This window comes from Sus scrofa, chromosome 9, assembly GCF_000003025.6.
Source record: "Sus scrofa isolate TJ Tabasco breed Duroc chromosome 9, Sscrofa11.1, whole genome shotgun sequence".
Taxonomy (NCBI): domain Eukaryota; kingdom Metazoa; phylum Chordata; class Mammalia; order Artiodactyla; family Suidae; genus Sus; species Sus scrofa.
The window spans coordinates 87,929,891-87,956,372 of record NC_010451.4 but is presented as its reverse complement, the minus strand read 5'-3'; the positions used below and the strand labels follow the sequence as shown (position 1 = coordinate 87,956,372).

The 26,482-nt window shown below is 37.2% G+C and overlaps 1 protein-coding gene across 34 annotated transcripts in view; it reads right to left on the bottom strand.

The window, feature by feature from the left end:
• The window catches only part of HDAC9 (histone deacetylase 9), a 1,028,404-nt gene that overhangs the window by 236,431 nt on the left and 765,491 nt on the right, over positions 1-26,482 (bottom strand). For all 34 annotated transcript variants that reach the window (XM_021102482.1, XM_021102481.1, XM_021102484.1 and 31 more), the window contains 2 exons: positions 18,512-18,632; positions 13,045-13,094 (listed from right to left, as the gene is read on the bottom strand). In XM_021102482.1, coding sequence (XP_020958141.1) covers positions 13,045-13,094; positions 18,512-18,632 — 171 coding nt within the window. The remainder of the gene's footprint in view (positions 1-13,044; positions 13,095-18,511; positions 18,633-26,482) is intronic.

Here is a 26,482-nt window from a genome sequence, read left to right as displayed (position 1 = left end):
ATTTTTCTTGACTTTAGAGACCTTAAAAATCACCACCAAGTTGTTCAAAGTTGGACAAGTTCATTAACCATTTCAAGCCTAAAAAAAAATACCACCTTCCTCACTGGATTATTATTAGCATTAAATGAGTCAATTCATGTAAAGTGCTTATCATAGTACAACACAATGGTGAAAGCAGTAAACTCTCAGTAAATGCTAAGAAAAATAATTCCAAAGTTTTGCTCTACTTTCTCTCCTGTAGCACATCAAAACCAGAAATCATATGTGATAATGCTGGAAGCCAGAGACTACCTCCAATCAGAAAGCTACATTTTTTAAGCTACATATGGATCTAGTTCAACTAGAGTTTCCTGAATGAATGTGAGCCTCTTCCAAGCACATCCAACGCAGCGCAATCATTGGCACCCAAAACAAGGCCTGTGCTCCGAAAAGCCACACATGATAGAAATTAGGCTACCTGTACTGAAAGTGCATGTAAAAGTATTTAAGAGGGAAATAGAATGATGTAACAGGAAAGGAATTTAGGCACTGTCTCTTTAGTATAATCAAAATGTAGCTTGTTGATTCCCTTTCAAAAATATCCCCAGAGTTAAATATAATACTATTGTGTTCATTAACAGAACAGGTTTCTTATGTTATGCACTGTGCCTGGTTAATGTGGCACACGATTCTTCCTTGGATGTCTTGAATATTTCCCCCTTAAAAGTTAGGAACCGACACTCCTCAGCCAATACTAAGCTGCTCAGTAAGCTCTTTCTGTATGCTCTGCTGCATCTAGGGCCAAGGGCATTTCTGAATAATCAAGTTTAAATTTAAATAATGATCAGATGCCCTTAGAAACCTCCTGACAGACACCAGACTCAACAAAGAAACTGAGATTTTTCATTACTGTACTCATTCTGCGCCATTTTAGGCATGTTGTAGAACAGTGAAACTGCAAAATAAATTCCCTTTTCAACCTTTGCATTGCATCAGGTAAAGTATGTTTTTGAAATGAATCATCTATTATGGACCAAATATTTCTGCATACAGCATCCTTGTAACTTAGAAGTTATCAGATGTTTTTAAAAATCAATGAAATTGTTTTAGCATGATTTAATGTTTAATTTTAGTTTTAACTTTTCTACATAGCCTATTCAGTTTTAAACTCTACATTACAGGAGTTCCTGTTGTGGCTCAGCAGAAACAAACCTGGCTGGCATCCATAAGAATGCAGGTTTTGATCCATAGCCCCACTCAGTGGATTAAGGATCTGGTATTACTGTGAGCCATGGTGTAGGCTGCAGACACAGCTGGGATCTAGTGTCACTGTGGCTGTGGCATAGGCAGGCAGCTCCAATTCGACCCCTAGCCTGGGAACTTCCATGTGCTGCAGGTGCAGCCCTAAAAAATACAGGGGAAAAAAAAAAAACTAAACTCTACATTACATATAATTTAGCATCTGTAAGCTAAAATTCTTATTTATTCGTTTTGGGAATAGAATAATTACCATTATCCACTTAAGAGATACTTGAAAAGTTCAATATTTTTCTATCATCAAGTTTCCACTCTTACAGTCAGAGTTAAAGATTTCAGTAGATATTTTCTTTCCAGGAATACTGATGGTGTGGGAGTAGGAAATATTCAGAGAGAGAAAAGCCTACGTTATTAGAGGATTCAGTGCAAGAGGTAAAAAATCAAATTTATTACCAAAGAAAGGAAAAAGTAAGTACCTTAGGTCAGCATCTAAAAAAAGACACATAGGGCAGTAGGGGTATCTAATAAGTGTTGGACTCTGTGTTAAATATTTCACAAACATAACTCAATTTATTCCTCTAGATAGCTTAAAAAATGTATTCATGTCACTTTTACAAAAGAGGAAACTAAGTTTGGGAGGTTAAATAACTTGAATAAAGTTAGACCATTGATAAGACACAGAGCTGGGACTTCAATCAAAGTCAACCCTAGACATGAACAGTGTTATGCACCAAAATGTGTCCCCCTAAATTCAAATCGAAGCTCAAAGTGACTGTATTTTGTAGATATGAGGGCCTTTATAGAGGTAATCAAGGTTAAATGAGGCCACGAAGGGTGGGTCCTAATCCAGTAGGACCGGTGTCCTTATAAGTAAAGGAAGAGACCTTAGGGATGTGCACACACAGAAAAGCGAAGGACACACACAGAGAAGAAGTAGCCAGACGCCTGCAGGCCGAGCACCGTGGTCTCAGGAGAAACCAATCCTTCTAGCACCTTGATCTTAGATTTCTAATCATCAGTACTTTGAGAAAATAAATTTCTGTTGTTTGAGCCACTCGGTCTGTGGCAATTTTTTATGGCAGCCAGAGCAGACTGATACAGATATGAACTTTATGGAGATTTTCTTTCTATATTGTTTGTTCTGTAGGACTCTTCTTAATAATCTACCATGGAAGCTAGTGTTAGGTGCCATGCATGCAAGACTATGGGTATATGTATCTTCAGGGTCTGATTTTTGTAAAGGGAATAAATTAATGAATGAGAACAAATTCATTCTATAAGTGCTTTACGATGGCTAAAAGAAAGGCAAAATGGATATAAAGATCCCTCTCCCATTTAGGACCTTAATACATACACAATCTAGTAAAGAATCCTTCTCTTTCCTTCAATTAGAGCTAGATCTGAGCTCTCATTTGCTAGCAATGGTTTCCTCCTTTCCCTGGCTTGACATCCAACAACACCTGGAATTCCCTAGAGCTCCAGACTTCTGCTCTCATGTTCACTCCTGCCCCTCATAGAAACTTCTCTCCCTATAATTATTTGCCCAACATAGAAAGATTACTTGTCTAAGTCTTGGTCAACCAGATCCCAAAGTATGTCATATTTATCACCAAGGAGAATAATAAAACATATTTCATGAATCACCTCTACTTAACAGAAATAAACTGAGGCATAGAAAAAATGACTTGTCCTTTCATGGTCATATAGGAAGGGTCTGGTCATGCAAACTGTGGTCTATGGGTCAGCACCATGGACATCATATGGGTGTTTGTGAAAAATGCAGAATCTCAGGCCCCATCCAGCTCTGCTGAATCAGAATTTACACTTCAGAGTCAGAGAAACACTTGATGTTGTAACAGTGAGGAGATTTGAATCCGAATTTCTAATTTATAAATCAAGCTTCTTTGCCCATGTGTTTCATCACAGGGGCTTCTAAAAGCAATGCCCGCCCCCTCTTACCAGTCTCCCTATAGTGCCATGACTATAATGGTAGAACATCAGTCGGGTAGGTGCATCACATGAGACATCAGGGTCTCACAGCTTTAAAGGAGCTTTTAAATCACACCCTTCAAACAGCAGACTATTTATTCTCTGAAAAACCAGAACTAATGAGGGCCACCCATCAAAGTTGGGAAGTAGCCATCCTCTACACTGAGCTGTGGATACAGATGTACCCTACATCATTACATTTCATCTTCACAATAATGCAATGATAAAGGCTTCAGGATCCCTATTTTACATAAGAGGAAACTGAGCCTCACACATATGAAATAATCATTAACAGAGATTTTGCATTGCTGGTAAAATTCTCTGACTCTAGGGCTGGGCAGAAGGACCCATTCCCTAAAATCATAAAACCACTCAAGGATAGTTCTGCAGTCACTTAGGTAGTTAACACTTCAGAACCTCTTCAGAGCCCTCTATAACTCTGGGTGACTATCACAATTTTCCTCCTGTAGGATAACGATGAGAGACATACTTCTGAGCTGAGGACCTATGGCATCCTTTATTGTACTCTTCTTTAGTTGGCTCTGCAGCCTGTAACAATGGGTGTTCTCCCTTCTTTCATGTGATACAACATGCCAGCTCTTTGAATATGTATATTCATTTCATGTTAGATGTTCTGATGAAACCCTGAGACCTTTGAAATGGAACTGGGATGGATTTATGATGGCAATGGGTGCGTGAACCCACATACTTTCTCTCTTTTGTTCAACACTGGGAAGAACACATGAATGACAGCCCATTCCCTTGGGATCACTTGTAGGTTATAATGCCCACACCTTAGCTTCTTTAGTCATGGTGAGATGAAAAAGAAAGAGAGCAGCTACAGAGAAGACCTTCAGATTCCAAGTAAAACCATGGATATGATGAATGAATACTGTGACCAATATTCCATATGGAAAGAAGGGTGAACTATTAATGCAGCAGCTGGAGGAGACAAGGGGCAGTCCATGTACATTAATGCTCTACTACAAATCCCCTCCCAGGATGATTGACTGCTTTCTGGCAGCTCTACTGACCTTACATGTGCAATTTCTAGACACTCTTCATCTTCAGAAAAATATCCCTTTGCTATTTACATGCCAGCAACAAGAATAAGTAGAGTAACATGTTTGTGGTGGCAAAGTGCTACATCTTGAGACTCAAAAGGTCTTTAGTTAAGATACTGGTGGAATCAAGGATTGACAAATAATATATGGATTCCTGTGGGTTACGTGGTCAGTCAAGGAATGTGAGAGTTCCCATTGTTGCTATTCACAGCTGCAGTGACCTGCTGATCAGTCCTATCAAGACTGAGTTAGAGACAGCCAAGTAATGTCATTTCAGTATTTTCCTACTGCTTCTTTATTTAATATGATGTTCATGTGTAAAGGGTGTACTGATCTTTACATAATATGTATATGCTGATCTTTTTATACACTAAACAATGCAGGTTAGAGCCCCTTTTCTAGCAAGAACAGCTTAATAAAATTAGCTCTGACTCAGTCGGTGTGTGAAATGAGATTCTCTCTAGCCCATTCCAGAGGTTTGCTCCAAGGGCAAAGATTTTTCCAGTGTTCTAGTGAGGGTTGAAATGTTGTATACAGCTACATAATTTTTTACCCCAAATTAATGATGTCTGAGTTCATGGATTTAATACTTTATAGGAATTTCAATAAAAAAGAGAATGTTCTTGGCAAAAGAAACAATTGTGCTTTTCTTATGGTTAGGGTTATTCTCATCTGGGAAAGGAGTGCTGACAATCATATGAGGTTGAAATTATGGTGAGTGGTGTGTGTGCAGAACTGTGGTTAAGAGCTTGGGAGATTTCTACTTCACCACCTACTAATTGCATGACTTGAACAAGTTACTCTGCTCTGAGCCTCTGTTCCCTTTTCTGTAGGATAAGAAGCCTCAGTTATACAGTTAGTAGTAAGTCTCCTAGGATTGTAAGGATTAAAAGAGGTGAAATAGGTTATCGTTAGAAGCTACATGTAGAGGGAGTTCGTGTAGTGACCCAGCAGGTTAAGAACCCAAATAGTATCCATGAGGATGTGGGTTTGATCCCTGGCCCCATTCAGGGGATTAAGGATCCAGCATTGCCTCAAGCTGTGGTGTAAGTCACAGATGCAGCTTGGATCAGGCATTGCTGTAGCTGTGGTATAGGCCGGCAGCTTCAGCTCAGATTCAGTCCCTAGCCTGGGAACTTCAATATGCCACAGGTGCAGCTGTATAAAGGAAAAAAAAAAAAAAAAAAAAAAAAAGGAGTTCCCATCAGGGCTCAGCGGAAATGAATCTGACTAGCATCCATGAGGACTCAGATATAATTCCTGGCCTCACTCAGTGGGTTAAGGATCTGGTGTTGCCATGAGCTGTGGTTTAGGTCACAAATGCGGCTTGGATCCCAAGTTGCTGTGGCTGTAGTGTAGGGCAGTGGCTATAGCTCCAATTCAGCCCCTAGCCTGGGAACCTTCATATGCCGCAGGTGTGGCCCTAAAAAGCCAAAGAAAGAAAGAAAAAATGAATGAATGAAAGAAAGAAAGAGAGAGAGAGAGAGAGAGAGAGAGAAAGAAAGAAAGAAAGAAAGAAAGAAAGAAAGAAAGAAAGAAAGAAAGAAAGAAAGGAAGGAAGGAAGGAGGGAAGAAAAATGTAGAGAATAGCTAGTCTCTGATGTGAGGCTGTGCATCATCTCAGTTCTGTGAGAGCCAATGGGGTACATTTTAAAGGGTTTTCTATGGCCCTGCCTAGGTTATGGCACCTTACTGTAGTGACAGATAATCCCATCACTAAAGTCAATCCTCTGAATACCATTAGTGCCAAAGTTATGGATTATTATTTTACTTATACGTTATAGTCCTAAATAGCTGACTTTTTTTATTGACTCACCTCATTTAATAATGAATATACTGAAGATCAGAAACTGTGAGTTAATAGTAAGAAGCAGCCCTGGAATTCAGACTCCAGCCTTTGTGTTCCCTGCATTTTACAAACACGTGACACAGGATTAGCTGTGAAGAAATCAAGAAGCCACCCTCCTTTGCTCTGTGAACTAACCCAATGGGATCAATAAATAAGTTAACCTGAATTTTGCAGCTCAGGTATAACTCATTGGGCACCAGCCAGAGACCAAAGATGCTACAAGATAACAGGGTCATTCAAAAAGTCACTAGAAAACACACGAAAGGCACTGGTGTCAAATTTGTCAATTTACATAGGAAACTATTAAAAAAAAAAAAAAAGTCACCAGGGACCGGGAATACCAAAGCACATAATGCTAAGACCTGGAACCACCCAGATGTCTCATAGCCTAGGTCTTGAGTTTCAGACCTTGAATATTTGAATAACTGCCTTCACTTTCAAGCTCCTGCAAGGTCAGATCTCAGGATCTCAGGTTGTACCTGTAAATCCAGCTTGCCTGTCTTTCCATCACTACACTTCAAGCCAGGAGTCAAAAAGGAGGCTCAGAGCTCTGGGAGTTCTGGATGTAACAACCCTTCGCCCAGCTATCACATCTTCACAGGCAGGTATGAGGATGGGGACTCAGAACTGTAAGCAGTCTTAACAAGCCCCCTCCCCACTCCTTGTACTATCACTTTGTCTTGGGCCCTCAATACGGATATTACTATTACCTGTAACCTTTTAGTCACCATAAGAAGCCAGGACTTCCAGGCCATCCCTCACCCATCGTTTCTAATATCCAAAACAAATCACTTCCCATTAATCACCAGTTCTGTGCCTCAGCCCGAACAGACTCCAAAACCTTTCCTTTGCTTTCTTTGATCCATAACATCCATGATTACACTCACATATTTAAACTAATGTGTACTGGTTTATCTGTCTCTGCCACTAGAATATAGGTTCCATTACGTTAGATTTTTTGGTTTGTTTCATTCTGTTCCATGCTGTACCTGCAGTTCCTGGCATTTCTAAGCATTCTGACCATAGAAGACTTTTAATAGCTTTATTATATTCATTTTTTACTTTAAACAAGAAAGTGAAAATGAAATTTCCAAATACATCCTGCAGTGTTTAGCCATAATGTCAAAGCAATTGAAAGAATTTAATCAGAGATGGGAAGCTACATTTAAGTGAATTAAGGAGGAAGTTAAGGTTTTCATTTATAATTTTCCTCTTCTCTGCAATGGACATCAGAACTTAAAGGGTCTATAAAATTTTACAGTTGCAGTAAACACAGATATATCTATCTCTTTGGGGAGTGTTGTCTACTTCTCCGTGACTATTATTAAGTATACACAATTAGCATAATCTATGCAATACTAGAAGTTTCCTTTGTTGTTTACAAAGAATTCCCTGGCTTGCATGATATTTTGTATTATAATTTCCAAGTCTGGGGCAATATGATCTTTTTGTGGAATCCACAGCACAAAACAAAATTCTCAAAGCAATTTCATTAAGGCCACTTATCTGCTTTACTTTTTACAGGTGCCCTGGGGTGTTCCTGCTAGTATCATGTGCATCAAGTTTAAAACTAATGAAAATCCACATATATTTAGAAAGCGAGATGGGGAAAAAAGAGATTCCAGATCAGGGTGGATCCTCTTATTGTGCTGGAGGGAACAGGATTGTGATGCATCTTTGATAGCAGCAGCGGGGGAAATGAAATACTGATTGCGAGCTAGGTTTGTGTTGACCATTAATACGAGTGAAATCAACACCATCCTGATTACTCCATGTGAGAAACAGATGCCATCCCCATTCTCTTCTCTTTCTGCAGATGTAATGAAAGGCTTCGTGCCTGCTTGGGATAACTGGGTGGGAATAACACATGATGATAAGAGGACGGGGTCCCTGAAACATTATCAAAATTTCAGGAACGTCCAAATTTTGGCATAAGCACTAGGTTTTGGCTTTGTTTTTTCTGAGGAAAACAAAATCCCTACTAACTGACAACTACTTAGTGCATTGGTCAAAAATATAGTGTGTTACAAGAACCTAAACAGTTAATGCCTGGATGCCTCCCCCAACGCCACTCTCACAACCCACTCCACACACACACACATAAACACGCACACTCCTAATTGTTCTTGAAGATTTATCTTACAAATGTTCGAGTAACCCCCACACTCCTTTCTTTTCTGTTCTAGAAGCTCCCTCCTCTGTGCTCCCACAGCACAACACTTTTCCAAATCAGCCCAATGGAAACTCTATGAACAATGAGAAAAACAGTCTTTTCTCTTTAGTCTTTGCAGTCCTGCTCCTTCTCTAATCACTGGCAACAAGACTTATTTTTCTTGCTCTTCTCTTATGATGGCACATGCTATACCTTCAAAAATACTGATTTTTTTTTTTGTTTCAAAGACCACTGTAAATAGCAGGAGAAAAATGTATTCATCAGACCTTTCTGTTACACTGAATTTAACTAATGTCTATAGATTTGGTCATAAAACAAAACATTCCCTGATATTACAATAAAATAGAGAAGGGCAGAGTAGTCTTTGAAAGGACTGGCACTGGAGCTTTTTTATTGTCATTGGAAAGGATAAATACGGAGGGTCAATGTAGTATAATAAGTGGGAAAGTAATAGAAAGGTATAAATGCACTGTAAAAGACTGAATTTTCTTCTGAACATGTACTGTGTATGTACATATTTATATACATATAAATTTAATATATCAGAGAGAGCACTTACATTTTTAATTTGACAGAATGAAAGACAATTTGATGCATTTCATCCAAACCTGTCTTCTTTCTAGGGAGTACAGTTAGTAAATATAACTAAAATATCTGCTGAATACCTCTGAGCACTTGAAATGAGGTTTAAATTACCTCCACACAATCACCTCATCCTTCTCCCCATCTCTCCCTCCCAAAATCACAAAAAATGGCATCCATAACCCTCAAAGGGTGTCAGATCTAGGTATAATAAAATAGAAGATGATGGAGTAAAAATCTGTAATAAAAAGCCAGTTTGGTGTTCACAGATTGACCAAATTCCTGACGGAGAAGGTGCCTTGATTAAACCTCCCAGAGCCTCATTTTTGCCACATCTTTGACCAGTTAGGCAGTCCAGATTCTGCGCCTGCTCTGCAATTCCTCATTTCTCCTAAGGAATTGTTCTGCCTCTTCCCCAGCTCCTCCTCCTCCTCCAATCAAGGGTCTGACACTGCCCATTGACCACGTTTATTTTTCTGCCTTTTGGCACTAGGCGCTTGTCTGTTGTAGGATAAAAGTAGAATTCTCTGCTGTCTGCAAGGCTTTCCCCAGGGAACAGAGCATGAAACCCAAACTTATATATAAAATCATATCCTGTTTGCAAACATCATATTCCCTTTGCTTCTCACTAATCTGGTCCTGTAAACCCCAGCACAGCTTGAGAGCCCATTCCTCATCTAAACAAATGCCATAAGCCCCTTTATACTTTTACAACCATGTCAAAAAATAATATTGCCTGCCAATAGTGATGTGATTGGAGTTGCCTCCTCCGAGCCATAAAAGAAGTGCAGAGTCTGTTATCAATTTCTCTAAGTGTATCAGGGGAATTATGGGTCGATTCAGTTCCAAGTTATAAATGACAACTCAAAAGCCGCAGAAGCGTTTGAAGCTGGGAGCTGATGACGACATTATCATAAAAGCCTGCTCGTCCTTGCTTTTGTGGGTTTTTTTGTGGCCTATCAAGTGAAGAGGGAAAAATAAGGCTGAGAAATGACTTCAAGATTTCTTCACACAGCAGCAGGTCAGATGGTCAGGAAAATGATCACTATTTTTAGTGATATACCCTGAGGAGTGAAAACTAAAGTGGTCCTGCACTGGCTTTTGTTTCCCAAGTCCCTTAATTATCTGTTTCACTATATGACGACCAAGGCCTGGGATTTGGTAAAATGCTCTTTTCAATTGGTGCATTTTCTTGTGGTGCAATCACACAGTAATCAGAAGTGAGTCATGCCATAGTAACTAAACAAAATGAGAACCAAACACAAAGGAATATGGAAACCTTGAGATTATTGCTCAAATTGCAGTTCTAGAGAACACACTTTAAAGCACCTTAAACACCATTCACCCACTGAACTATCTGAGTAACACTGTTGAATTACCACATGCAATCTTAGGGGAAAATTTAATAAGAAGTAGAGATTTCTCTTAAATTTCATAATGTCCCAGGTAGACCCCTCAAAAGCCAATTGATCCATCAGCATTCAGTAGGTATAAATTAAACCTATCTAGTAGGAAGGTATATGTGCTAGGTAACGGGGTTTATCTTAACAATTGGAGAGCATTAAATGTTTTGGAATTTAAACCAATGTGTTCATCTTAGATAATACGAACCAGAAGAGTGCCTCAAGACAAAAGCAATTTCTGGAGTTCCTGTCGTGGCGCAGTGGTTAACGAAACCGACTAGGAACCATGAGGTTTCGGGTTCGATCCCCGCCGTTGTTCAGTGGGTTAAGGATCCAGCGTTGCTGTGAGATGTGGTATGGGTCACAGACGCGGCTCGGATCCCGCGTTGCTGTGGCTCTGGCGTCGGCCAGGGGCTACAGCCCCGATTAGGCTCCTAGCCTGGGAACCGCCATATGCCATGGGAGCGGCTCAAGAAAAAAGCAAAAAGACAAAAAAAAAAAAAAAAAGACAAAGGCAATTTCAGTGGTTTCCAAGCTTGTTGGGGTGCCCCATATTGCCAAGCTGGTCACTCCAAGTTCAAATAGGATATCTTTTGTATACTTAATATGTTTTGGGGTATCCTGGAGATAAAAAATTTAGAATGATACTAATCGACAGGACCTAGAGTTTCTCTTAGGACTTATAGCAAAACCCAAGATCTTAGGGGTCAAGAGGGTTCCTAAATGGCTAAGAACATTATTTGGTTCATTAAAAAACCAAAAATACTGAATCAAGCTCGTTCCAGAGCATCCATAAGTGTGGGTATATACACACGCTCACCTAGATCTACATAAACACCACCAGAAGACCTATAGGCCAATTTGATCAATGGAGGTGCCTCTCTCCAGCCTTCCCAGCAGTGATGGAGTGAAGTTAATCCAGTCTTACACCTCTTGCCTCTGCTTGCTCAAGCTTGATGTATCCACCACCAATGCTGCTAAGATTCTGATTAGCCCACTGCTATTCTATGATGCCCACTATGCCAGAAGCAGCAGTCACTATTCCTTGGGCACTTGTCAAGGGCAGTTCTGGCTAAAGAATCCAAAGTTTTCCTTGGTTTGGGTTTAGTGCAGTTGAGTGTATGTACTTTGTGTTCAGGGGATAGTAAGTTACAGAAATAGCAGAGGTCACTCTTGGGAAGTGGATCCTAGGGAACTGTTCTCATTTCAACTCTGGCCCACAAATGTACTTGTAAATGAGTGGGGGTTTGATGACCACCACTCTTTTAACATCTTTGATTTTCTCCCCATCACCATAACCACTAAGCAGCCATTAGCTTTGTTTCATCCTTTGCCTCATGTACAGTAATCAGCCATTCTCTTAAAATGGCCACTTGGGATGTTAGAAAATAAGTTCAAAAGCCAATGAAACTCACTTTAAAAGTCAGTTTGGTCTCCGCCTTCTAGGATGATTTTGCAAGTTCTGGGCTTTACAGGTTTGCTTTAAAAGGAGCAAGGATTAATGTGGGATGGTGACTGTCCTGGGAGTCAAAATCGAAGCTCACTGATGAGCTGCCACAAAGGGGACCACACTATGTTAGCCACACAGCTGCACTGCTAGGCTCTCGGGGCTGGGCTAGACTGTGGAAATGAAAGTCTTGGAAGGACCTAATATGCTCTTCTGGAACTCCTCCATGTAGACATGCATGTCAACCTCATACTTGCAGCCTTTCATCCTTTAAAATGTAATTTCAGGAAAATAACCTCACTTCTCTAAGCATTCGGGTCCTAACCTGCAAAATGGTGTTACTTATAATGACTATTTTATAAAGTTGCTAAGAATCTCACTTGTATGTTGGTAAACTGTAAAGCCCACATTGATAACTGGTTGTAGTTACAATTATTATTTATAGAAGGCAGAGTCACATGTGAAAGATGCTAAATCTAGCATCACTAAAATTATAGAATTAGCTGAGGGTGTATGAGATTTCCCTGCATAAAATTTAGTTATAGTAAAATATTGGCTAAAACATATACAGGACTAGTTTTGTTCTTTCCTTTGCAAATTTGAAAAGCCTAATTGACTTAAATTCCTTAGTCTTTGGAAACCTGATCTGAAATTATTTTGACCTAATGTAATCTTAGCTCTTAGTGCTAAAGGATGGTGGTTTGTTGCCTTTAAGGGTTAACTTTAAATGGACTGCAGGTTATAGGGTACATTCTAATCATCCACAAAAATGTAGACATTTTTCTTCACATGTCGCTGGATTCAAACAAATTTGTCCTTGAAATATGGTATAAATATTCTCGGTCAAAAAGGCTTTGTTAATTATTGAAGACAAAAATGGTCTTGGGGGTTCACAAACAAAATGTCCTACAATGCAAAGTGCTTTGTGAAATTTATGTCATTTTCATCAGGAATACAATGTATGCACATAGGGCGACTCTACTGAAAAGTGAAATCTGCTGTAAAGCTATGTAAACCCTCTCATAGTACCTTTTCTCTAGCTACATAAAAATCTAGCGAAGCAGCTTCACATGGGACACTACAGTTAGTTTATTTGCTATTTTTGCTGTCTTGAAATTCTTAGCAATTTTCGAAGAGGGGATTTTAATTTGGCATTGAGCCCTACAAATTATGTGGCCAGTCCTGAATTCCAGCATAACTTTTAATGATAAACAGCCTTAAAAATAACTGACCAGATAAATCAAAGCATATATTTTTGGAAGCTAATGTTATTTAAAAGCAATAAACAAACTCATACTTACCCCAAGTCCACCACAAGGTAATGAAGAAAAAAACTTTTGAGAGGAGTCACCTACACAGTAAGAAGACATGAAAAATAAATATAAATTGGGAATGTCATTATAGTTTTAAAAATTCTTGGTGCTTATTAACAAACGTGATTATGTCACATGATTTATTAACTGAATCAAATGGAAACTAATGAAATTTTAGACAGTTAAGAATAAAACTGATACAAATATTATTAGATGTAGAATCTATTATCCCACATGAACAAACCCCTAGCTATGAAATTTGAGTCTCAAGATTTTTTCAACTGCCCTACACATCATATATCATAGTATTTTTTATTTATAACCTAATATAAAAAATTCAGCTATTCACTAAGATATCCCTCTAATGTGATGCTTTAAACTACAAGGTTTATGAAACACACTGTCATGTTCTAAATATTTCAAATGTTAAAACATTTGTCTAGTATACAGACTTATCCTTGAATTCTACTTTGGATACAGCTAAGACAAAATTTATTACAAGCCTAATAATCACAAATTTTTCCTTTTTAAATTTTTAAACTTTTAAATTATAGATGATTTACAATGTTGTACCCATTTCTTCTGTACAGCAAAGTGATACAGTTATACATATACCCAGAGACTGGATATTGTTCCACATGCTATACAGTAGCATCTTGCTGTTTATCCATTCTAAATGTAATAGTTTGCATCTACTAACCCCAAACTCCCAGTCCATCCCACCTCCTCCCAGCTTCCCCAAGGCAACCACAAGTCTGTCCTCTGTGTTCAACATTCACAATTTTTTATATATAAACATACATTTATATGTCAAATGCTTACTTGTGACATCTCTTGGAACTGAGATTTCATGGAACTTTTAATCATTTTTGTTTACCTGTACCTTCATTCTCTACATTATCTACTACATATATAAATAAAACAAAAATATCTACTCCTAAACCCACAAGACTAAAATCTGTCTTGCAAAGTATTTAAAGGAAAGGCAGTGGGCGTTTCTCTATCACAGCCAAATAGCTCAAAGTGACTCATATGGGTTACTCAGGAGATTAGTGGTAGAATCAGATACAAACTTCCATTTCACTTATCCTAATTCATTTGTTCTATTGATGATCAATGAAATAATGAAAATTGAAAACAGGCCTGTGATTGAATTCACATGTCGTGTCAGTAAACTCTAAATAGATTTCACTGTCACAGAAAGAAAGTTTATTTTGAAAACAATAAATCATATGAGTTGATTTTTCAAATGCAATTGCTAACAGATGAAAAATGATAAATAAAAATATATGTGCAAATGAAAAAATAAGATATCTCATATATAAGGATCTTCATGGAAAAGAAATAAGTCAATAGAAAAAAATAAACAAATCATGGGAAAATATCAAAACTGGATAGTGACATCAGCAAAAGATACATAATCAATCTTATGGATAGCATGGTGAGGGGTAAAGTTTTCTTAAGTTGCTCCTCATAACAAAGATATTTCTGTATCACTAAATAATTTGCAAAGATGTATTCATATGTCATACACAAAATTAAAATACATAATAATTTATATTTTAATGTCTGAACTTCATTGCAGTCAGTGAAAAGGGTTAAAGATAATATTATAATGTAATAAAGTAACTTTCAAGGTAATTAAAAAATTGTTAAACAGAGTACAGAAAATAAATTATGTAATATTTGAGAAGAATCTACTTTAGTACAGTTTAAATAATACTAAACCACCAAACTAATCAATGATTTAAATTTACTAATGTGCATAAAAAATTATTTTACTGAATTTACTCAATTTATTTTTTAATAATCTTATATAGCTTTATCCATGGACTGAGATTTGGCTAGCCACAAGATAATGAAAACTGCTAGTAAGAATGACAGCAATATTAATGCGAAGGAAAACCGCTCACCAGAAATGATTGGAGAGAATGTTTTAAAAGTGTCACCTTACAGGGTCTAGGGTATTTAAAGAAATAAATGGTGCCAATTTTCAAATCTAATTATTTTATAAGCTATAGATGTCTTTCAAGATACAAAGACCGATAGGTCTGATCCTAATGAATTTTTATTTAAATTCTTCCTCCTAACTCCAGAACATAACTATTAAGAGTAGTATTATCAGTTTAACTCAGCAAGTTCATCCAATTGACTGCATTTCAATTCAGTGTGTGTGCACTGGCAAATCCTCCCACCTCATCTGCATTGGGAGGGATTAGAGGAAGAAGAGGATGGATGAGAACGAAAGGAAGGGATAAAGAGAGAGAAAATATCTTGATTGTTAAGAATTTCTATGCATTCATACCTGGCAGTTTTAATCTAGTCTTTTAGGTATCAGTAAAGAAACAAGCCACGGAAATTCAAATTTCTTAAAGAACAAAATATGTGAAAAGTCAAATTATTAAAAGAATGGCACTATTCTCTTAGAACCCGAATTGAGGAAAATCAGTAGTTTCTGGATTCACAGGAGAAAATGATGCAGCTCAGAAGCGTCATCAAAGTTGAATTCAGTGCTTGACATAAAGATCTGGCAATGCAGCATGCTTGTTTAGCTTCCTCCTGTAGCCTGCACAATGCTGACATTGGTGCACTGATCCCTGAAAGATGCCTATGGAACTCCACATGTGTATCTAAAGTTAACTGTGAAATCATTAATTGTATGAATTTTATACCACATTAAATACTCAAAACTAATGAGATAAATGGCCAATTTATTTGGATTAAAACTGTAAAAAATTAAATTATTGGTGCTTGGTATTTGTATTGCATACCTACTTGAAAAGGACTTTTGTCCAAGTTCTAAGTTATATATTGGAGTTCATTTTTAAATCACCAAAATTTTAAATGATATATGTATGGTGATATTTTGAGAAGACCAGTTTTATTCAAAAGTATCAAATTTCATTAAAAAAACAAAGTACTGCTATGTTCCATAAGTAAAAGAGTTCAAGGTGCCAAAGTTTAAACTTCATTTCTTTTACAAATATGTCCCTTCTCTTAAAATGTGCGGTAAGGGTTGTTTCGGAACATCTCTCAAACATCAATGTGTAAATGTATCATAATTAAATCTAAAGTACATAGTCCTATGCCTAGGTTGATTTATAGTTTGAGACCATAGTTTAAAATAGAAAGAAATGGGGGAAGTTTTCTATTTGTTTACCTAAATTTAAAAAATAATCAAAATGGACATAGCTCACTATTTTTTAAATCCATGACTATTTTGTAGTTCCCACTGTGGCACAGTGGGTTAAGAATCCGACTCCAGGAGTTCCCGTCGTGGCGCAGTGGTTAAGGAATCCGACTAGGAACCATGAGGTTGCGGGTTCGGTCCCTGCCCTTGCTCAGTGGGTTAACGATCCAGCGTTGCCGTGAGCTGTGGTGTAGGTTGCAGACGCGGCTCGGATCCCGCGTTGCTCTGGCTCTGGCGTAGGCCGGTGGCTACAGCTCTGATTCAACCCCTAGCCTGGGAACCTCCATATGCCTCGGGAGCGGCCCAAGAAATAGCAACAACAAAAGACAAAAAAAAAAAAAAAAGAATCCGACTCCAGCAGCTCAGGTCTCTGGGGAGGCTCAGGTTCAATCCCCAGACAGGCACAGTGGGTTAAAGGATCCAGTGCTGCCACAACTGCGGCATAGGTCACAGTGGTGGTTTGGATTCAATCCCTGGTGTGTGAACTTCCATATGCCATAGGAATGGGCATTAAAAAAAAAAAAAGTGCCTGAGTGTTTAGACCCAGAAGACCATGAAAATTATTGCCTGGTTTTCTTCATCATTTTGGTAAACTGGGTGGAATTAGTAATTTACATTAAAATAAGAATATTATCCAAAGCAAAAAAAAGTATTTTATGTAAAGACCTGCTTATGCAGAAACTGATTCTTTCAACAGAAAGAAGAAAATCACATAGAGTATATATGTTTAAACTAGCTCATTTGCCTTTATATCACCATATAGCTTTAATTTTACTATATAAATTGTTTTTCATCATAAAATTTTCATAATATGTTTTCTAAAAATTGAGTAATCTCTCTGCATTCCACTTTCTGTCAATTTCTCCACGCATGCATATACACATGCACACACACACACACTCAACCACAGGCCTTTCCTTCCCAAATTTAAGGATGCCTCCCACTTGTTTTAAAAGGGCACATTTTCAGCATTATAATTGAAATTATAAATGTTAATTTCCCCTTATAATTGCTCTCCAAAATGTCTGCCTACTACATGTCATACACTTGTTTTTGAAATGTTAGGATCAGTTAACATAAAACCATTTTGAAATAATATTGAATTGGGTGAAAAAGCCCAACAATTTAGAACTGACATAATAGGTTTATTTGAAAGAAAGGGACCAAAAAAAAGTCCTAAAATGCCTTTTTAGTTAAAACACTTAAAACATGATTCTTTTGGCACATGAATTGTTATTCTATTATAAAAGATTATTAATTAACGAATAGAATTGTTTCAACTAAAATAAGGTTTTGTCATCAACTTTCTTCAAAATCTGTTGTTTCTATCACTCATATAAAGTTTAATAAAGCCCTGAAACATAAATTTTAATTTTTTTATATTTTATTTTTTATTATTTATTTATTTATTCTTTTGTCTTCTCAGGACCGCACTCGTGGCATATGGAGGTTCCCAGGCTAGGGGTCTAATGGGAGCTACAGCTGCCAGCCTACACCACAGCCACAGCAACACCAGAGCCAAGCTGCACCTGCAACCTACACTACAGCTCACGGCAACACTGGATCGTCAACCCACTGAGCAAGGCCAGGGATCAAACCTGCTACCTCATGGTTCCTAGTTGGGCTCATTTCCACTGTGCCACAACGAGAACTCCTATTTTATTTTTTTATTTTAAACCTGATAATAATGCTTTGAAAAATCATAAAGATTACGTTTTTAGTTTTCTATCTTCCAACCACTTTACTATTTAATTCCATAGTTAAAACATACATTACATAGATTACATTAAGATTTAAAATGCAATCTTACTATAAAATATAGTATTCTAGGTATAGTGATAAGGAGTTTTCACTTCAAATAAGTTGTATTATGCCCTTTGTCTGTTAAGGTAATAGAAAAAAAGAGCCGAAAGACACAGAAGAATGTAAAAACACCCCCCCCCCTTTTTTTCAGTCTAAAAACATAAGCAAGTAAACTCTCCAATGTATTTATTCCCATAAACTAGGAACAGCGAAGAAATGTTATTCAAATAAAGGCTAATTTGAAAGTAAACATCATGAAACTTTCACTGTCATTTTTTCTCTAATGTAGAATTTTCTTAATCTACATTGGCTTCTATTGTAAGACTCATTCCACAGAGCAATGCTGTAGGAAAAGCTGATTTTTTGTCACAGTGCTTGCCAAGTATGTTGTACTGACAGCAGCATTGACTAATGATAGTGCTGGAATGTGCTGTTCTCAGTAGAATGGAGGGTTATACAGACCTAAGAGTGTCCTGGGGTCCAGCTTCTGTCCGTCCAGGGGGTTAGTGCCATACAACAGTGAGTGATGTTCAGAATGAACAAGCTGTATTTCCTCCAGGCTGGCTTTTCGACCTTGAATTCGCTGAAAGAAAACAGCAGAAGCCTATAGTACTTCACTGACAACATTCAGAAGAAAGTAAGACCCCAAGTCACATTTAGGATGATTAATAATGGGCTGAGTTTCATCATGTAGGAATGTGACACTGATTTGCTTAGTAACGTACCACAGCAATATTTGGAAAATGAGTGTATATGAGGTTCAGGTCCAATGGATTGCTATACCTATAAAAATTTGCGATACCTATAAAAATTTAGTAATAATTTAATTTAATAATAATTTAATAATTAATTTAATAATAATTAACAGTTAACTCCTTTGTAAAAGTATAAACTTAAAAACAAATGGGAGCTACTGAGTAGCTAAAAATAAATTCATTAAACTTTTACTTTACGCTCACCTGAAGAAGTTGTTGAAACAAATTCCTTACTGTTTATCAAAGGACATAAGTCAATGCCAATATATTTTATGTATTTGATTATTACCCATATGCTAATCACTTCATGTGTGTGTTTCTCACAGTTGTATTCATCTAGACCAATTATTCAAAGAATGTCCTTTGGGATCAGTAACAGTTCAGGAACTGTTTGTGAATGATCTTTGAGGAGGTCTGCATAAAAACTGACAGTAAATACTTAAAAACTTTTTTTTAATCTGACAAAGTATGTTTATATCTATTGAATCAAATATAATCTTGTATGTCTTCAATCTTTATTTCACTACTGCAGCATCTCATTTTAATGTATCTTATTTTTTAAAAAAAGCATTGGTCTGTGACAGAATGGAAATTAAACCAAGATAATAGCTGCTGTTAAGTCAGAGATAGTTTGAGACACTCTAGACTCAGTCAAAATTTTCATACATATGCTGGGCAAAAGCTTTCACTTCAACTAACAAAGAATGGTCCTTCAGCATAGACAAAACTATGAATTAAGTTAAACCTCTGTTGTGTCAATGGACAAAGAGTTCTCCCTGGTCACATTTCTCAGTTGGCACATCTTTTAGGCCAAAAAACATCATGCTGGTGTATGGAGTTAACTGGCCTTATTTTTTTTAACTGCTGTGCTTGCTAAAATTACCAAGACAGTATTATTATTTCAGTTAAAATGTGTGTCATAATAAGACACCTGTAAGATAATATACTAACAGGGAACTACAGTGAAACTCAAAGAGAATCTGGTCAGGGAATGCTGTCCTTTCATATCCCTGTGCATGAATTACTGGTACACATGGAAACATCAGGTGACAACAACACCTCTCTCAAGATCAAGACAATTCCAGTTCAAGCTCCCTAGTTTCAGGTGATGTGGCTGCTGCTGTGTGGTTCACTGAGGGGGCAGGTGAGGAGAACCTCAATACACTGACACTTCCTAGGGGTTTACTGAGTAGAGGTGCTTGTCACTGAAAGTAAATCATCATGTCACAGTGAGAGAGAAATGGTGGGGGACCCAAGGGGTAACAGGAAGGTAACAAGAGTGATGTAAAACAGAAACTTCTGGACATTGCCATTATGTGCTGAATAAACAAATAAATGCTTCTGGAATTTTCTTCGTCATGGCATTGAAGTTCCCTGTTTTGACATCCCATGTACATTCCTAGAAATATTAAAACATACTTTAGAAAAATTATTCCCAGGTAAAGTTTTGAATGTTGAAATTCAACCAGGTAGGAATGCTGAAGACCGGGGCAAACTTAATGATGACCATCTGGTCAGCCATTGCTCTGATCAATAAACAAACAAGTTATTGACATAGGTGGCTTGCTGGAAAACATTTATGGAAGACCAGAACCACCAAAGACACAGAATGGTAAGTAACTAGATAAAAACAAGACAGAGAAAGTTCAAGGGCACTATTAAAGGGAAACATTTTAACTGTGAGATTTCAGCTTGTGGAAAATCCCCTGAAAAAAAACAGTGGTAACTCCATGGTCTGAGTCATCTAAAATTGGAATGAGCACCACATTGGAAACCAGACTGTGGCAACCAGTCGTAGTCTGGCAGAATAATGAATGCCATGAGATAACTGGGCTTCCAGCTCTCACTTCTGTGAGTCTATGAAATCCATAGCCACTAACATTTTATATGTTGATGCAGTGAAACATCGCTGTCTTAAACACTGCCATCTATGTAGCTAACAATCAGATCCAAGTTTGGACTACTATCATAAAGATTCATCATTTTTTCTCTTTCTCCCTTTCTATAAAGATATTACTCAGCTCTACAGTGAATTTCTGCCTCTGGTATAACAGTAAATGCACTAATAACACATAGATCTTTATGTTTTCAGAAACCAGCCATATATATTTACATACCATACATTCCATGCTTATCCCAGCTCCTTTCTCATTCTTCCATAATCCCACTAGAATTCAGGCTGAATGCTCAATAACACATTTGAAAAATAATCTGCTAACAAGATTCAATTATTGACAGTAGCTCAAATGCTGATAAATCTTAAGAAGACACCTGCTAAATCTCAGTTATCCCCTTGTGTAATATCAGTTAACTAACAGTAAGGATTGAGCATCTGGCCCAGCTTATTTAGCTTCTACTTATTCTAGGAGTACTCCTTTCTAGTTTATACCCTAGTCCTCCTGCTCCCTATTAAAATGCAACAAAGAGCATGTTTTCCCTTTAGTTTCTTCATCACCCCCAGCTCCACCCTGCTCAACATCTTTTTGATTCCTAGGAAGTATTTTACACTGGCTCTTTTTACTATTATAGAATATGTTTCTTAAAAAAAATAATTACACTAAACCTAAGTATGAATTCTTGACAACCTTTCTGCTTCTATGGCTGCTGGCAAACAAGATCCGCAGACAAAGGTGTACTACATGTTTGTAAAGAAAGAGAGCAGTGAAAACCAATTCTACATGAAAAATGTTCCTACCTGGAGAAAGGATCTGGAGAAAGCATGTTCTGAGATTTATATCTCACAGGGGCACTGTTGTGGAAACTTGTTGGATGACTAAGCTAAAAATTCTGAAAGAACGAGAGCTCTTTCTTTCTTAACACATAGGATCTTCAGTTTCATTTTGCCTCGCTATTATCAGATGTCAAATTTATCACATTTTACTTTTCCTATCAAACTGAGGTCTCCAGCAGTTTTCATTTATCTGATATTATCATCAGTAATTTATTAAGTTACATGTTTATGCATAAATATAGATATTTTAATTCAATCCCTTCCCACATTTTCTATTTCCTGTGTAGCCTTTACTCCGTCCGTTTTCTCTCATGATGCTCCCTTGAGCCAAAGGTCAACAGCATAATGACTCACAAAATAGGATAAAGTGCTCTGATAATCATAATTTAGGAAGATACTGATTTCCGTTCTCAGAGATATTTAGTCTGCAGGATGTCTGTCTAAAGTCATCTATTGATTCTGACCAAAAGATTTTTGAGACGTCTGAGCATATGTAGATGCTCAATGCATATAAGTGATGGCATGGTATTCATCCGGCTCTTTCTCACTTGACATCCAAATATAGGTCTTAAATACCTTGCCAGTATAGGTCTAAGAAAGCAAGCTTATAGTTCTTCTTTCAACTTCTATTTTTTGAGGAGGGATATCTTTTTTGTTGTTTGTTTGTTTGTTTGTTTGTTTGTTTAGGGCCACACCCATGGCGTATGGAAGTTCCCAGCTAGGGGTTAAATCCGAGCCTATGACACAGCCATAGCATCACCAGATCTGAGTTGCATCTGCAAGCTACACCACACAACTCACAGCAATGCCAAATCCTTAACCCACTGAGCGAAACCAGGGATTGAACTCGCATCCTCATGGATACTGGTCAGGTTCCTTAACTGCTGAGCCACAATGGGAACTCCTTCTTTGAACTTCTTAATAGAGAAACCCTGTGATGTAGGAAGTATTCATTATTATATTTTCATTCTCTATGACTTCCACTCAAATAGTTTCTTTCCTGAGAGGAGGAAAGGACTTAATGTGCCCCAAGTGCCTACTCTGTGCTAAGGAATATGATCTTATTTAGACCAGTACCCCAGTCTACATCCAGATTGGAAGTGTGACTCAAGTTGTTCAAAATGACCATGTCATTGGGTCTCACAACACACCATGGTTCTTTCCTAGAGAAATAGTCTTTCTGAATTAAAGCCTGTTAATGCAACCTGATTATAGAAGGAATGTTCTGAACATGATCTACAAAGTCATACTGTGACAGGATAAAATGCAGCCTACCCACACCCACCCACACACAGAGCACACACACGGTATACATTCATATTTTTTTCTGCCAAGGAGCAGGGAAAAAAGGAAACAGTTCTATTCCTTCCCCTCCTGTGTTCAAAGCCTGGATTGAGGCCAGTGTCCTAATCAGTTCTCATTGGCCCTGGAGGAATCAGAACCTTTTGTAAAATATAATAAAGGGCATAAAATCATGATAAAATGCATGAAAAAGCAGTGCCTTTGGTTAGGGAACTAGAAATAATTTAGCAGAACAGATGGATTGCATTGGTTTGGTATTATTGAGGACATGAAAGGGCTCATTTTGTGGCAGTTCCAAACTAAGAGAAAATGTCCAACTTAAATTTGACAAGTCAAAGTACCTGCCTCTACTGGGGGAGACCCTATTTTCTTTAATCATTTTCAAAGTGGTGACATATTAGGCAAGAATTTCCACTGAAATATCTCATTTTCTGAAAATATTTCATCCAGTGTCCTTAAATCTAGGGATGTGTTTTATTTTTTTTCTACAAAAATATGCAGGCCTGCAGACTTTTTTAAAAAAGCATCATAAATGATTTATGAGTGTCAAAGTTACCCTCTGTTGCAAATTCCATGCTTAATATTTAATGAATCAGTTCACATGTACTCATTATTCTTGATACACTTTTCTTTCTTAAACAAATACAAAAATCTGGTCTCATTGCTCAAGCCCATGCTTACCAACTATAGAGTTTTCAAATGCTATAATCAACAGATTCTTTAAATGTTACATAAAAGATAGTTTCTGTCCCCTTCCCCTACTGCATTCTCTCATTCCAAAGATCCTGAATTATCTAATAACCTGTTCTCCTCTAAGTTTTTCTTAAAGAAAGGGGAGTGAAAGAAGGAAGGAGGCTATGAAGCTGGCAGGTAGTCCATCAGGCTCTTGGCCCTTTTGTTGGTCATAAAAAAAGTGAATTGTAAGTCAGGAGTCCTGGGTTCTGACTATCACATGCTCTTAATATATCTATATCCTGCTATGAGGTACCTTTCTGGACCTTTGTTTCATCATTTATAAACATAAGGAGATTTAACCAAATTATTTAGTCCTTAAATGGACATGTGAAATTACCTTACATACAACCACAAAACTCAATAAAAAAAACCTTTATTTTGATTTATAGATTTGAGTTACAGAAGCAAATATAATAAGTGCAGTGATAAATTATCATGGTTGGAGCAAGAGAGGTGATCTCACCATGAGGGTTTCCAAAAGGATGCTAGCTATTCCTTGAAGCCCATTTAAAAAATGCTTAACTATATTTGAAAAATAAGAGTAATTTTTTAGAACTCATATGTCAAGCCTATGATTACATCAAAATAATATTTCTCCCATTTAAAAAAAATGTGCATGGAGCTTCTGAGGCAGTGCCACCTTTGTTCCTCAGGTAAATGCTTTCTTATGTTACTCTCCCATCCCCAAATATTCGACTCCATTTACTTTTTTTTTTTTTTGGTCTCTTCCTCATTAAGTTTATGCTGAGAAACTGAGTTTCTGTTGCAGTAACTTTTGTGGTGGTGGGTCTTTTTAAGGCACACCCACAGCACATGGAGGTTCCCAGGCTAGGGATCAAATGGAGCTGTAGCCACTGGCCTATGCCACAGCCACAGCAATGCCAGATCCGAGCCACATGCGACCTGCACCACAGCTCACCAGATCCTTAACCTGCAGAGTGAGGCCAGGGATCGAAGGTGCAATCTCATGGTTCCTAGTCGGATTCATTTTCACTGCGCCACAATGGGAACTCTTTGCAGTAACTTTTAACATTGGCTACAACTTGGAATCAGCTACGTAAGTCTAAAAGGTATTAATGCCTGGGTCATATCTTTGGAGTTTCTGGTTAACTTTGGGTAAAACCTGGGCATCTAGAAACTTAGAACAACCCCATGGATTTTAATGAACATCCGGGGCCAAGAACTACATGTAAGAGGGAGCTATTCCTTCTTCCTGCTTATAAGTGAATTCAAGATATTAACATTGTACTGACCAATATTTGGGACTATGAAGTAGTTAAAATAATGGTTGGCAGAGGGAAGGTTAGCAAGTTAAAAAAAATGTACATCTAATCTTCAAAATGACATATTCCTTCTACTTGCATGTAATACTGCTTGATACAGTCATTATAATTCCTTTTAAAACATCTCTCGGCATGAAACAATTTCACCAGTACTTCAGAAAATAGTCCTTTCAGTAATAAATAGGTAGTAAAAAGCATATGTACTATGTATTTTTTTCAGTTTTATTTCCACCCATTTCAAATCATTATGCTCAGCAGAAACTAAGGAAAAATGTTATCCCTTAGTATAACTGTTCACTTTTTATAATTTTATGCAACTGAATCTTGTACTGTAATTATTTTCATAAACACTGTAGTGAACATTTTAATAATCTGGGTGAAAGCATTGGTTTTTTTCCATAATAATCATGTATGAAACATATTTGTCATAATAAACATTTTGTTACTTTTTAGTACTACAATTTTTAGATGGTTGAAAAAAAACATATAACTAGTCTTCATGTCAATGAGCTTTAATGCTGCTGTTTTTAAAAAAATACTCTATCAATCTACAAATGGACCCGGAAGGGCAGCCTGTCTTACTTCCTTTTATTTGTTGTTTTCCACATTAATTCTTCCTTTTTTTGCAGAAATCAAGTCAAAACAAAAAATTCTGAATCATCTTAATTCTGATTATGGGCTGCACAAGTATTTTTAAAATATTTATCTGCCAGGGTTCACTCTACTGTAATGTACAAATCTCTCCCTGAATAATGACCCCCCTGGTATATTCACCCTCTCTAGTTCATTTGCACTGCTTTCCATGTTGCCATATCCTTTAAAGACAATTCGTGAGATTCCTCATTTGAGTTTTTCATTGCTTTGTGGTTAGATTCTAAGAGACAAAAACACACACAATTTTTTTTTCAAACTAAACAAAACAGTAAGCTGTTATGTGCTGCCATCTAGTTAGATTACTCTATAAAACAAATGTTTAATTGAATTTCCATTAATTTGCAGTATTCAATACTTTGTAGCCTTGATGTCAGAAATCCTGCACATTTCAAAATTGTTTCTCAAAAGAATATTGTATTTCTTTATTTAGATTTTCAAAAGCTATTTTAAAATCACTTGTGTGTGTAGGAAAGTGTGCTGGAGACACTATTTCTGAGCTCCTTGGCATCTCAAGATTTTACACTCAGCCTGCTCTCCACTTTTCTCATTGGAAGGACTGAGAAGTCCCAGAAGGGGCAATAGTAGCTTGGTTCTATGTCCCAGAATTGTTTTGTAATTACTTTGTGTTGGCACTTGAATAAAGAAGTTAAACATTTCAGCACAGTATGCTGCTTATGGTTCATACTTATGAATTAAGCGAAACAAAGTTATTCAATATTAGTCACAAAGAGGCAATGCAAATTCCACATAACGTGTAATCCAACAAAAGCATTATAAAACGTTATTATTCTCCAAACAAATGTGAGAGCAAGAAAATGACTGTGGGTGGCTTGGTGGGGCTGAGAGTCATGAGCACTTCTGGAAAAACAACTGCAAGTGCATTTCTAACAGATGATGGGTCAACCTCTGCAATTTTTTTTTAAGCACAGAAGATCACATCCTTTTCTTCAAGGGCACACATACTTTAGAAACC